Source organism: Hippoglossus hippoglossus, chromosome 4 (assembly GCF_009819705.1).
Source record: "Hippoglossus hippoglossus isolate fHipHip1 chromosome 4, fHipHip1.pri, whole genome shotgun sequence".
Taxonomy (NCBI): domain Eukaryota; kingdom Metazoa; phylum Chordata; class Actinopteri; order Pleuronectiformes; family Pleuronectidae; genus Hippoglossus; species Hippoglossus hippoglossus.
In genome coordinates, this window is record NC_047154.1 from 19,897,796 (window position 1) to 19,912,695 (window position 14,900).

General features: G+C 40.5%; 2 protein-coding genes across 5 annotated transcripts in view; both read right to left on the minus strand.

The window, feature by feature from the left end:
* rabgap1l (RAB GTPase activating protein 1-like) overlaps window positions 1–14,900 on the minus strand; it is a 100,086-nt gene that overhangs the window by 50,734 nt on the left and 34,452 nt on the right. The gene's annotated exons all lie outside the window — the stretch shown is intronic.
* On the minus strand, window positions 10,649–14,214 carry gpr52 (G protein-coupled receptor 52). Its single transcript, XM_034583772.1, has one exon. It carries the CDS (start codon window positions 12,422–12,424, stop codon window positions 11,303–11,305), a length of 1,122 nt encoding a protein of 373 aa, XP_034439663.1. The 5' UTR covers window positions 12,425–14,214; the 3' UTR covers window positions 10,649–11,302.

Sequence of the window (14,900 nt, forward strand, 5' to 3'; positions counted from 1 at the left end):
TGTTCAAATACCCACAGAGGTTAGTGCACAAAATTGTGCCTTTGCAAAATGATTGAAGAATACACATGCTGTGAAAAGCATGCCGTACTCTCTCTCTGCCGCACACACAGAGAGCATCATTGACTGAGGTCAGCAGATTAAGTGCATCCCTCCAGGTATCTGTCATTTTCTGTGTGTTGTGTTTTTTACTGGAGGATATGAGTCGAATCTCTACTATGCAGAGACAGAAGACCCCCAGGGATGAAACTGGTGGAGCGCAGGGTCAGACAGTGGGTCCATGAGAGAAGACTGAGAGACTTTAGTGTGCGGATGCATATTTATTTAAGTGTGAATTGTTCTGTCTGCACGTGGAGATGGGTCAGTGTCTTTCAATCCACATGTTACCTTCATAATAAAAGCCTGTGCAGTGCTACACAAACACACCAGCAAGTATGTTTTTAGATTCCTTCACTGACACAATTTTACTTCAACTGCATGTTCTGAATAAAAGCTCATGCAAATGAATAATGCAGATGTTGCTATTTTGGAGCCATTGTTAAAAATCTTGTTTTAATTGCACATTGTTTATGAACTTCAAATAAATTCTCTGAAACCTTGTTGCTTGTTCAGACTCAGGGTTTCCATAGCGACACACTGCCTCTTAAGTCCTGATTTTCATTTGGGAAGAATCAGGGAGACAATGGAGACACTCAACTGTAACCATGGATGTGGCTCTGGATATCTGGCAGTTATATCCATACACAGACAGACAGGACAACAGCTCACCTGAAAGAAATAATATTCCCTCATATGTAGGGACTGAATTCATCTTTTTTTGTATGAAACTAAAGGATAAATGTCTCACCATTGTACATATTTATGAAATATTATTTTCTAATAAATGTATACATGTACAGTCTAGCAATTTCAGTTCTTCATCATTGCATTTACAAGGTGTGCTTCTTTTTACCCTCTTTTCTTTGTACCCATTATACAATTCTAAACTCTTCTTTTTTTTCCATTCTCCACCTCACCCTTTGCATTGAGGAAGCTATGGTCCAAGCTGCCAATATACACTCACTGAGCACTTGATCAGGAACAACATACTATTACTGGGTCGGGCCTCCCTTTGCTTTCATAACAGCCTCAATTATTTAAGACATGGATTCCACAAAATGTTGGAAAAAGTCCTTTGTGCTTCTGGTCCATGCTGACATGACTGCATCACATCATTTCTGAAGGTTTGTCATTCATTGCCAATCCCCTGTTTTCACACATCCCAAAAGGTGTTCACCTGAATTCAGATCTTGTGACTAGAGAGGCCACAAATGTTCACTGTAACCAACATTTGCTTTGTGACATGGTGCGTTATTATGCTGGACGTAGCCATTAGAAGATGAGTAAATTGTGGCCATAAAGGGATGCACATGGTCAGCAACAATACTCAGATGGGCTGTGGCATTCAACCAATGATTGATTGGCATTAAGGGGCCCACGGTGCGCCAAGAAAGCATTCTCCAAACCATTACAACATCACCAGTCTGGACTGTTGACACAAAGCAGGTTGGTTCCACGGATTCATGCTGTTGACGCCAAATTCTGACCCCACCATCTGGGTGCCTCAGCAGAAATCCTGATTCATCAAGCCAGACTACAGGTTCTTCTTTTTCAGTCTTCAACTGTCCAGTTTTTGTGAGTGTGTGCCCACTGCAGCCTCACTTTTCTGTTCATGGCTGACAGGAGTGGAAACTGATGTAGAGTTTTACACCTTCTCTCTGATGTTCTACACGAGCATCAACTAAAGCTCCTGACCTGCATGATTTTATGCATTGCATTAACCACCACATGATTAGCTGCTCAGATAATTGCATGACTAAGCAGGTGTCCCTCACAAAGTTTTTAATGTGTGTATTATCCAATACTCAAAGTACTGTCAGGATTTTTTTTGCGGTATACACATAGTTCTACAGATAAGACGGTTTGTGGAAATAACTGACTGTGGTTTCAGTTATAAAAAGGTAGTATCACAATAATGTCTTCTTGTATTGCAATACAAGATTGTGGACATTTTATGGCTATTTGCACTTACACCCCAAATTATTATTATTATTATTTTTATCCAATTCATTCACTTCCCTCCTCGTGTCCAAGCGTAGCCGGGCTAAATGCCACAGAGAAAGAACTGGCCATATCAACCATGACCTGAGGCCACTACTGGACTCACTACTGAATAATTGCCTATACACAACCTCAGGATAGAGGGAGATAAAGGAAGAGCGAAACAGGCGAGGTAGAAGGAAGGAAATATGCTAAGGAGCCAAGGGGGTAATTTGACTGATTTATGGTATTTAATTTATCTAAAATGCCCTGACAGAAAATTAGAGAGGCTGGCTGTACATCTGCTGGCAGAGCTTCAGTACCTGAGGTCTGCAGGGAGGTTACCAGTAGAAAACATGTTTGTCCTCCACTGTCCTTCAAGGTGATTGTCTTTGTGCCTTGCATGTATGAACAGCTAGTCCAATAATAGTGGTGCAAATTAAATTATGTCAAGAAAAGTAAAAAAGATGTAGATGTTCCTTTAGCGCTGCAGCGAGTGAAAGTTTTGCAGCTCAAAAGCTAATGTTTTAATGAGCCTCTATTATGTCAAAATAAAATCATTTTCTGTTTATACAAAAGACAGACTGTGGTCCGTGGTTCAAAGTGCCAGCAGTGGTGATCTTAGTTGTCTGACAGAGTTGAGCGAGAAGAATAGAGGATCAATCAGACAAATAAAATAAAAAGATCTCTTCTGTTTTACACATAAATGCATAAAATTAGACAGAATTCCATTTATCATTATGATACCTTTACAGAAGTAACTTGGATGATTGCAATAACAACAAATTAATTCCTTTCTTTTGGTTCTCAGATAACCGGAAATGTGACCAGTATGAGTTGGCTATAATGGGCAATCACGACTTTTGAAATGCTTTTCTAATGCCTACATTCCTCACTTGCTTTAATGCAGGTGACAGAAAACCCACATAGTGCATCTGTTACATTGACAATGCAACAGTTTTTGTGTTTATGTAAATAAAATGAAGATAAAAACTGTATTAAATTACTCTCTCACAATAAACCTCAAAGGCTTTACAATGACATAAGAATCAGTGACATCAATCCGTCGGATGGACGGGTGATTATGTCTATATTTCCTAAATGTATTACAAAAATTATTACAAGACAAAAAGAAAATATTAAAGCAAATTAAATTTGTTTCCTTTTTTATGTTAATTTAGATTTTCAAATCCAGTTTATCACAATCTTAATTTAAATTGTACAGTGCTCACTATGATGTATCTCTGTACATCCACTGCTGTTAAATTATTCAGGGCCTCTGACCATGAGGCATGGACAGAATGGAGAGGTGATGGAGAGTGGTGGTGATGTAGATCACTGCTAGCAGTCTATCACAGATGTAATGATCATTACATTTGTTTAAGTGAATCAATAACTGGCTGCTCACGGCAGCTACTGCTGTGGATGCTGTCTTTCTAAATTTTATATTCTGTCAAATTCCTATATTTCATCTTTTACTTGTAAAATATTTAATACTTTTGCGCCTCAAAGCCTTTTATAATTATGACTAAATCACAAAAAATATACGAGATAATTGTTCACTTTAGCATTGACAGTACTGTCTATAAAGAGCAATTATATATTGCATAATGAACAAAATGTATATGAACTAAACTGTCAGTTGTTTAACAGCTACTCTTTAGAGCGAGCACCATATATGTCTATTTAAAAAAAAGATATCTTAACCTATATGCCACGTTTTCAGTCCACATACAGTTCAGCCAATATAATTTAAACGTGTTTAATATTAGTTGCTTATGTTTTGTTTATGCTGATTCCCCCTCAGTGTCTCTGGTGTGTGTGCACATGATAAATGTCCCTGAGAGTGCTTACCTCAGACAGAGCACAGGAGGTTTACAACTGAGAACACTTAGAGGAGGCTGGTATTCAGACACAAACAGGTTTGGGTGTGTATCACAAAATGTATGATGGCCTGTATTATTTATGACGCTTTCCAAACCTTTAAGCATCACAGCAACATGGCCGACCTTCAATCTAAATTTAACCTACAATTTGGGTGTAGCACTTGCGATTTTGATATTTCAATTAAAGAATCAGTTCAAATATAGAGAAAGAAGAATTTTGGTATTTCTCAACCTTTCATGGAATGTTTCAGTGCATTTACCATATGTTAGATCACTATACAGTTACCCTTAATAGCCCTTTTAGTGGGCTAATTTCTGTGCTAAACTCAGTAGCACTAGACATTTATTTTGTAAAAATCATTATTTGGAAAGCTATGGAGGTATTTTGTAGCTTACATATATGTTATATGTTTTATGCATGTTCTTGTTTACCTGAATCTTAATAGGTGGCAAGTGAAAATCTAGCATGACCCACTGAGTCACATTTATGCTTTGAATACACAATAATTGTCCTTAAAGTTTCAATTGCAAGTGAAAAAAACAATGAATATTTTTTAAGTTAATAAATCAATTATTTCAACACCACCGAACATACTAGGTGACCAGAGAGATAGAAGCATTAGAGGCTAAATCAGCAATGAAACCAATCTGGTCCCATCACAGGCCGAGCAGATAAAAAATAACCCTGACCTTAATTGGTTTTCATACTTGCCCCTAGCCAGGAGATCATATGTATCTCAAGGGTGAGGTAGAATCCTTAGTTGTGTAGTCAGCATTAAGCAAGAACCAAGAAGAGAATGATGATGCCACAGAGATCGAAAGGACAATAAGTGAAAATTGCAGAATCAGACTTTTTCCAAACTGAAAGTGGAACAGTCAGCCTTACTAGCAAACAGGTAAAACCAATGTGCACATTGGGAGAGTCGAAGCACTTAGAAAATATGGAACAGAAAGCTCTCGGTCAAGTTTCCAATGTTGGATAGAGAGCCTCTCTACCAATGGTTATCAAGTCCGATGATGAAATGGAAGGAACAAACTTGTCGGGTCGAGTTGGGTTCAGACAAAAAAACAAAAAAAAATTATGTGGGTTCGGTCACAATGGCCTGGTCACACTGTGCAAGACTATAATTGGGGAAAACATCGGGTTTGGGTTGGGCTCAGTTAGTTCTCTCTCGGGCTCAGACACTTAGATTATCATTATAAAGTGAAGGTGTTAGCATGTGCTGTTCCTGAATAGGAGCAAGCATGCTCACTTTTTAATCACATTGGAGGCAATTAATTGGTCCATCATTTCCGTTCATTCCAGGTTGAAATAAAATCATTAATGATTATGGATTACTATGAAATTTGATACAAACATTCATGGCTCCCAGAGGAGGAATCCTAATGATTCCCTTTTGACAATTAGCTCAAAGCAGTACAGCATCACACAGAAATGATGCAGCCTCACTCTAGTAAATGGTTAAATAGATGTTAAGTTAAACACTGCACATTATCTACTGTAAGGACATGGAGCCGGCTACGACTAGGGTAACACCTGTCAGCTTTCAGGCTGCCAGCCGATGTTTTCAAAGACTGAGGCCATGCAAGATGTATGAGGGAGTGTTGGTGTGTGGGAGCACGAGTGTGTCCTCCTTATGCCATCAAAGGCTTTCGGTGGGTGCCGCAAGGCTTCACCATTAACACACAGAGGCAGGAACTGGCTTCCCCTCCAATTATGACTTCCCAGCCTCAAAAGAGGGTCAGGTGGTCCTTTCTCAATCAGGACGGAAAGAGGAGGAGGAGAGTGGCAGGATGGAAAGGGAAAGAGGAAGTGAGGCGAGTGCTGCCATTTGTGGAAATAAAAGGGAATTCCTGATATAGTGTCAGCCATGAATATTGAGCAGGCCTGGACCGGGATGCTGTTCTTGGTTTGGCTGATTAATTGTGAGTGGATCCAGTGCTCTTTGGAAGGAGGAACACAAACAGATTTTTGTTCCAAATCTACATATCAAACATAAAAATAAAAAAAAAACTGGTACAGCATCCAAAACTGCCTGCTCTTGAAAGTGTTTGCTGGAATGAAACTTAAACACACTGGATCAACACCCACAATGAAAGGACTCAAGATTGTGTATTTAGGCTTTATGCCTTGCAACATTTTTGATGCAATGAGCATTTTCCACAGCACTGGGCATAAATAGCTAGATACAAGTTTATGTAGCTCTAAATAACAATTTCAGAGTGGCTCATCGTGCTGCTAATTAGACATGCAACTTCTATAGCAATGTCAAAAGTGACTAAGATCTGTGACGATACAAAATGTATTTTATAAAAGGTGTGGAAATATAATGAATGGGATTTTTATTTTGAAGTGCAAATGTCATTTTTATATTAAAATCAAGCTAAACAAAACAAAAAATATATAAAATCACAAAGTTTAATAACACTACCCACAATTAATAATTACCCACACTACCTATCCACCCACATAGCCATCTTTTCTCTCTCTCCAAGTCTTAATCTTCTTCAAGTACCACCTTTGAGTTCCTCTTATTCATCTCTCTTTTAAATTACAAGGTAAAGAAATTGGGATTTCTGGTGCAACCTTCAGGAGCCAGAACTTCTTTGGAAAGTGACTTTAGATTCCACCAAAGGGTTTCACTCTCTGACAAATTGGCTGTAAAATTACAGGGTGGCCACTTTATCCTAGATAGTTTTTCTCCAAGGAGGAAACGCATAACTTGGGCATTTGATCTGCTTATCAGATAGAAGACGATACTAAATACATTTTACTTGTCACTAGATTTGCATTATTCATGAAAATACACACGTATCTTACTTACATTGATACTTACACATTAACTAATTAAAAGAAATAATTCTCTATCCCACCATCTTGCTCAAAGGCAGCTTAAAAATGTTTGCAGAGGCAGGTTTTGGCTTATCGCACAGATCCCATCAAGTCAGGAGAATCAGTCACGAGTCCACATCTCTAGCCAAGAGGAGGAAACAAGAGGGCAGCTCTGAAATCTGGCTAAATGGTGATTGGCACCACAGAAGCACACATATTTCACAAAAGCGACTTCACAAATGTCAATGTCTACTATTTTTTTTATCTTTATTGGATTGGCAGCAACAGCAAAACCATAACCTTTGACAAAATTTCAAAATAAAAAAATAGATACTGTGTAATTTAACACACTCTGCCTCCTACTTAAATCATTAGCAGCCTAGTTGATTTAACACAAATGGGTGTGCCACACCTTTGTCAGATTTTTTTTTTTTTCTGAATTTTCTTTTGGCTATACAGCAGTTTAAAAACATACACACACTTTACATACAGTATACCCATATACAGTATATTGTGTAAAGGTATAAACATAATTTAATAAATAAATACATGTTGACCTTTAATTAAACTTTTTACTAATCTCTCTAAAATAAAAGTCCCTATCAATGCACTTCAAAGTAGGACAACTTGTTTGAACAGTTTTGAGTTTCTAAACACGTCAGTTTGGTCAGTGTAATACAGACACATATTAACAATTTATTTGTTTTAAATATTCAATTAATGGCTTTTGGATTTTTGAAACCCTGAACCAAGACACATACATTACATAACCTTCTACAAAATAAAAGCCCAACAAAGGAATGAATATTTGTGCAACATCTGACCAAATACTGTAATCTCCACTTTAATAGAATATTCCAACTTGCACATTATAAGGTAACAACAAAGCTATTGTATTTTAAGGTCATCACAGAATTTTGTTTCCCATCATATATAGTGTTGTTTTGTTGTTTGTCACCAGACTGTAATGATAATACAGCACTAATTTAGACCCTATGAACCTCATCTACTACCTCACGGCACTATGCTCCAAAGGAGCACAAAAAACTCGAGCTATCAAAATGAATATAAAGAAATCACAAGGCTAGGCTGTGTTTTCCTACGGTTATTCCTCAGGTCATGTAGGTAAAAAAAGGGAAATCACAAGACTCAGACAAATCTGGTGTCTCCTCGTATCTTACAGATATGATGTAGATGTCAGATAATAGAACATGAACCCACTTTAACATAGGAGTCAGTTTGACTGTGATGAATGATTGACTTGACCTATTATTGGTTTAAGTGGAAACCCTATCTCAAAGTCATGGAAAACGAAATCATATGTACCTTGATAAACCTAAATAATTACAAGGTATGTTCATGTAGTTGGAAAAAGTTTTTTAAAAAGTGCAGCATGTCCATGTAACAGTAATTACTTCTCAGCATCTTTTTTTTTTTCACTTTTCCTACAAAATACATCTTTAGGCACGTATACAGAACAATCTGTACTGCATTAAAGCTGCATAAAGCAATACTTTTTTAATATTAACAATGAATCAAATAATTCCTGATTATGTTAAAGGGTGATGAATGCTGATGATCTCTCTGAGACTCAACACCCCTTTACACAGCTGCTTTTACCTCAACGATTTGGTTATCTCAGTTGTCTGAACCAACAAAACCAAACCAATGCTGGCACATACAGTATAAACCATGGGCAGCAACTACCAGCACATAACTATTTCAAGTTGCACGTTACAAACCTCATGCAAAATAGCAAAGAGCTAAAGTAAACAAGTAGCTGGTGAAGAAAATAGAGCATGTGATTAACCCAAAAGACGATTGGCTTGAAAACAACATTTGCTTACATTCATAAGGTGGCCAGAAAGACTCTACTGGAATGCTCATGTAGATCTGTTGCTGCTGGGTGGGTCAATTAAAAATTGCTTGCTAACACGTGACTTAAATATAATAAGGAAAAGGCTCAGAGTCTTTCTGCCTCGAGTGGTCAAAGAAATCACTTAATGCAGCTTTAAAGTGACTTACACTGGGTACTGTTAAGCAGCAAAGAATGGAACGACAGTTACAATATCAAGGGACTGGGTTAGGGTCACTTGGTTTCTAGCGTGGACAAATATACACAACAAGCAAGGCCTAAAGCACGGAATACTATATAAGCAAAGAGAGAAATCATTGGCTATAGTACGTGGCTGTATTCTTGCAAAATGAATTACATTTTGACACTGATCCAATGATCGAGGGAATGTGTACAAGGTAAATTGACTGGAATGACTATAGTACTGTGCTGCAGCAAAGGGTGAGAATCATAACCAAAGGCAGTCTGGGAGGTTGCTTCACCAGCACACATCATCTGCTCATTGTCTATCAAAAGACCAAGGATTGGGAAACAGTCTCCTAGCTACAAGAGCAAAAAATCTATCTATTATAGCAGAATTAAGTTAAAACCCCTTCTTCAAAAAAATACAAACAGTTAAGGACTCCTAAACCTTTAGTTTGCTCTTCTCAGCACAGTCATCTGTTTCATGTATCCATTTCAACAACCCCAGCTTCAAATTCACTGTTATTTTCCCCAATTTTAAAGTGAGAGTCCCAGTTCGGTTTGGCCATGTGAAGAGTGCACACTGAATACTGTGTTCATTCACCAAACCAAAACAAACCCAACACAAGATAAGCTACTGATAGCCTTACACCTTTATCACAACTAAGCACGTAATTTCAGATCAGTTAAATTTTAACCTCACAGCAACCTCTAGACAGATCAGGTCACATTAACCTGAGCTGCTGATCACTGCTGCTAGGAAATAAAATCCACCATCAACCTTAACAAAGATAACACCGTGTCACTGATGCAAAGCACCTCAAACCAAGCTACATCTTCAGGTCAGCACTGCCGCTTCTTATCCTAATCTGCATGTGACACAGGCAAGTTTCCCAATTACAAATTTAAATAAATAAAAATGTGAAATACGTAGTTACATAATAACGTATGATTTTGCCAGTTCTATCCTGTGTACACTATCCAGTGTACATGGCCCTCCGTACACAGGGGAAGAGGGATGTAATATTTATTTACTGGTTTGAAATGGCTGTCATGAGCACTCATGCATCAAACTGTTAGCAGAATACTCATAACACAGCCATATCAGGAATGTCACACCAATGGTGGGAACCCTGGCTCTGATGAGCTATTTTATGCCAAAGGGTACCCTTGGGGAAAAACACTGTGCTGGCTAGTTATCTGCCGAGAGCATCAGTTCACTGCCCTCAACACTAACCCCTCTGTATCGAGGTCTTCAATACAGAGGGGTTAGTGTAAAACCAGGCAAATAAGGTGCTTTTTTTTCGTGGTGATGCACCAATTACTTGGTGACCAATGATAGTCAGCTTATATCTACATTGGTAAACAATGGAAGCAGCTTAATCTGTGGACAATTTGACCCAGGTGACACTACTGCAGTAGGCAATGTGTTCAAATGTATGAAAAAACTTGACTGTCCATAGTATAGATTTGTAAATATGTACAGTTTTGGTGATTTTAACTGATTTAAAGGTTTCACAACTCCTCTCTGAAGTTTTACAGTCCTTGGCCTAACGTGGTCGTGTAGTAGTAAGTTTTGCATAACTATCTATGCAGAGCAATACTAGACATCTTACTGTTGAAGATGGCTGTTCACTGACTGATCATTTAGTATGTTTTGCAGAAGGTCTGAGTAAACAGCATTATTCAGTTTCAACCAACTGGCAGATTGGTGACTTTATCAGTAGTGGCAGAATACCTGACCAGTGCATCACAAATATTTTTCTTGCAACTGTCTGCTATTTACCGACCCTCATGATGTGTAGAGACCCAATACAAAATACCTTAGCAGAAAAGAACTGTTCACTTTCCTCTTGAACAGTCACGGCCAAACACAATCGGATATTTATCAGCAGCATAATGGCTGTTATCATTGTCACTTTGTGTGTTCGTCCAGTTACAAATTCACATATGCATTGACAATCTTTAAACAGGTATATGAGCACAAGTAAGTGTAAGTTGTCTTGTATCTGCTAATGACAGGCATACATTAGAAAATGAGGAGACATCCAGTAGAAGGTCAATTGGATTGACAAACACTAACAAAATGTCACAGGGCTGAAATAGAGTGAGTCACGTTTGATGTCTGAGGATTGTTTTGTGAATCTGATAGAATGTTGAGTTGTTCTTCTAATTAGGTGGTTAATGACTTATAGTCAGATGTAAAAGCTGTGAAAACCATGGGGAGATTACTTTCTATCTGATCCACACCTATGTCACATAGCATAGACACTACACCCAACTCCTAAAAGCTGGTAATGCAATGAACGATGGATAATTGTGATCAAAGCAAAGTCACTAGTGTCAGTTAACAGAAAGTATTCTGTTTAGTTTCTGCCAGTTTTACCGAAAGTTAACAAGCTGCTAAGCCTGTTAAGATTTCCCACTGATAGATTCCAGGAGAGTTCTCGTCCTGTAGAAGTCACACCTTCAGATGGAGCAGGAGTTTGCCCTCTTCCTTGGTTTAGCCTCCACAAAATCCCTGTCATCGGCTGCACAGTGGCTGAAAGAGCAAATTGTCTGCGAGAGTCTACGCATGCCCAGGCGGAAAACACTATTAGAGAGGCTGTAGATAACACAGTTGCAAAAGCTGTTGCTAATGGCCAGCCAGGTGGTGATGAAGGAAAGGGCAGGACTGTCCAGCACATGGGAGCTCTCTAACATGAAGTAGATGATGTAGGGCAGCCAAAGCATATAGAAAACACTGGTGATGCGGAAGAGCACCATCGCATAGCGTCGATCTGGTCCGTGCCCTCCCTGATGCCCACTGCTGCCACCCCCCTCACCAGCCTCCATCTCCTGGCTGGGAAAACGTGCTCGTCGTTCACTGATCTCCCTATTGTGCTGCTGGCAAATGCGAAATATGTGGTAATAAGTGAAACAGACAACAAGTGCAGCAGGTGCATAGAGCAGGCACACTACAAAGCCTGTAAAAAGGGCAGAAGTTGGCCAAGAGTGAGCACACCACTCAAAAATGTCCCCATGATATCCTGGCTTACCCCACCCGAAGAAGGAGGGCAGGAAAACCAGACTCGAGTAGACACAGATGAGGGTGATGCAGCCTCGTAACCGACATGGTGTCACCAGCTGGTTGTAAGATAGTGGTTTTGTAATGGCCAAGTAGCGGTCCACGCTGATGCAAGCCAAGCAGGCCATCGAAACACTCTTCAGCACAGAAATAACATAGCTGAAAACCTGGCACGTGATGGGCTCCTGGACACCTGCTGGGTAGTGGAGCAGAGACAGGGTGGGCACCAGGCAACTAAGACCCACCAGCAGATCGGCGTACGCCATTGTCTGGATGAAGTAGCTGGTAGTGTAATGATGTAGTAGGGGGGCGCAGTGGAACACAAAGATCACTGTCAGGTTCCCTGCAATAATGAGCACTGTCAGAAGTACAATGACAGCAGTCTCCAGGACGCAAGTCTCTAGGCCTTCATTTAGCCCCCAGCCCAAGGGACAAGAGTGGTTGGAGGTCCGTCCATGAAAGAAGTCTCCATGGCTGCTGTTGGCAGTGAGCACCGGGTCCGTTGTCAGTTCAGACTGGTTCATTGTTCTGGGTGCTATCCAGGTGGGTCAGGTTTGTGGTGTGCCACCCATACGGCAGCTGGCCTGAAACTGGAGAACTGCCTGCCTCCTCCCGCTCTTTACTGGGCATCTGCAACCGCGGAGCTCAATACTCTCCACTCATTCTCTCTTTCACCGTACACTCACATAGCTGGGTCTCAATCAAATGAACACTGACTTGAGGAAAATCAATAAAGGCTATGGAATAGTAGGACAAGCCATTCGGCTCTCCTTGTCCAATCACTCATGGTTAGTGAAAGTAGTGGGTGGGTAACAGTCAGGAGTGAGAGGGGAAAAAAAGCTGTATTCCTTCAGTAAACCTAAGGCAGAGTAGCGATTGTGCTGTGGCCAGCATCTATCCCAAAGGCGAGTTTCCCGGCTGCTTTGCCTGCCAGTCAGTGGCCTCATCTCCTGATTTTAATGAGGGTTGCCATCGGGAGACTCACAGCATAAACTGTCCTCACAAGGGCAGAAAACACAGAAGATTCGAGGGAGGAGAACATCAGATCAAATTTACAGTGTGCAATTACCTTTCAAAAAATACATTTAAGCAACTATTTCCTGGGGAGAGAAAAAGCTTCTTAGGAGAGTCTCTCTTGGTGTGTAATTACATCCATCTCTTACATCCAAAGTTTCAATGTGCTCGTGTGTTTACTATGTTACAGCAGGCTTCCCTTATTTTGGTGGTCCGCTGGTCAGTGTCTGGAGCCCATGAATGTCCAGCTATTGTCTGAATCAAAACACAGACACAGGCTAGAACAACAAGGGGATCTCCGCAGGAGATAATGTCACAGCTCTCTCAACACACATGGCGCTGGGGGGAAATGTGTTTACAAGGCATCCTCAGGCAGAATAAGGTAACAACCAAGCGCATCAAAATGTCTGGATGAGTACTGCCATTAAAGTGATGTAAAGTTTGAATCCAAATGTGCAAACTTGCCTCTCAGTGTTCTGGACTGCAATTTGCAAAAGATAAACAAATGTAAAAGGCCAGTAGTTGATGAAAGCGTTGAATGTCTGAGTTCCGTGGAGGCAGGTGAAAGGACTCTCCAGGAGCAATAAGAGGCCGGCTGAATAACTCAGCGCTCCACTCACTTTGGCTCCTCAGCAATCCTGTGGCAGACACTTGCAGAGAGGGGTGTGGGGATCATTCAGCAATCCACTTATTTATCCCATCAACTTATTAGCATTTTTGCTGTGACCTTCTGAAGAATCCGCAGGAAGAGATTTAGCAACTTCTCCTCAAGTGCCTAGTGCGATCATAGACTTTCTAACTTGAATTAGTCAATTCAAGTATTAACTATTGAAGCTAAGTATAGCCTTGTTTTAAACTCCTCTCTCAGTGTGTCTGTTGCCTTGTACAAAATACCGGCATTGCAACAAAAGGGGAATCCACTCAAGCAACATAAAGAAAAGAACAAGTCTCGGTTGGAGTCCCAGTCTTAAGCACTGTCCTCTGCAAGCGTCCGCATTTTAATTCCGTTAAACAGGGCAACCCATGTTGTTAGCAGATAAATCCTCAGATCTTGGCACACAGAAAGAGATGAAAGCAATGCATCTGTCAAAAGCAAGTAAAAAGCAGGAGAAAAAAAGATGACTGCGCTGATGGAAATGAGTAAAATCTGCAGCGGGGGAAGCAAAGGGACGAAGACTCCCTCAGCCCTGGTGCAGTGAGAAGGAGAGATGCTGTGACTGGCTTACACTTGCCTCCCTCCCTCCCTCTCTCTCCACACAATCTCTCTAGCTTGCACACACACACAAACACACACACATGCACACACACACGCACACACACACAAACACACGCACATGCACACACACACACACAAAAGCCCTCCCCCTTTCTCGCTCTCTCTCCCTTAGCCTCGTGCTCATTGCCCCGCCTCCTCTTCCCAGCTGCACCTGAGGCTCCCTGCCACATTATTCTGTCTCACACACTGGCTCTCTCCCAGAGGTAAATTTGGATACATTTCCTATTTACATATTACTTATCTCTCACAGTCTATTTTCTATTAACTAAATTCCCCCCTCCCACGCGCCCCCCACCCCACCACTACCTCCTTCCCCATTTTACTTCGTTCTCCTCTTACAGTCCCATTTCCTCCTCTCCCATCTCCAAGCATCTACCTAGCCCTAATATGTTATCAGCAAATAACGACAAAATGCACATTTCATAACAGTCTCATGAGTCACTCACAGTCTCACTACTTTGTTGGATGTATATGGCATCTACATCCATCTAGGACTGCTGACCCTAATAAAATACATCTGGATATTTTATTCTTCAACAGCTTTGCACAGTCTTGCTTGCCCCCCAGGATAGAGTTGCTAGGAATTGTGTCTAGTTGGGAGCATCCTTGGCCAGCAGATGATAAAGAGGGTCGAGAGACGGCAACCTGGCTAAGCAGAAGAGTGGATGAAAACACACTGGGGGGGCATTATGTCTGGGAAGGAGAATCTT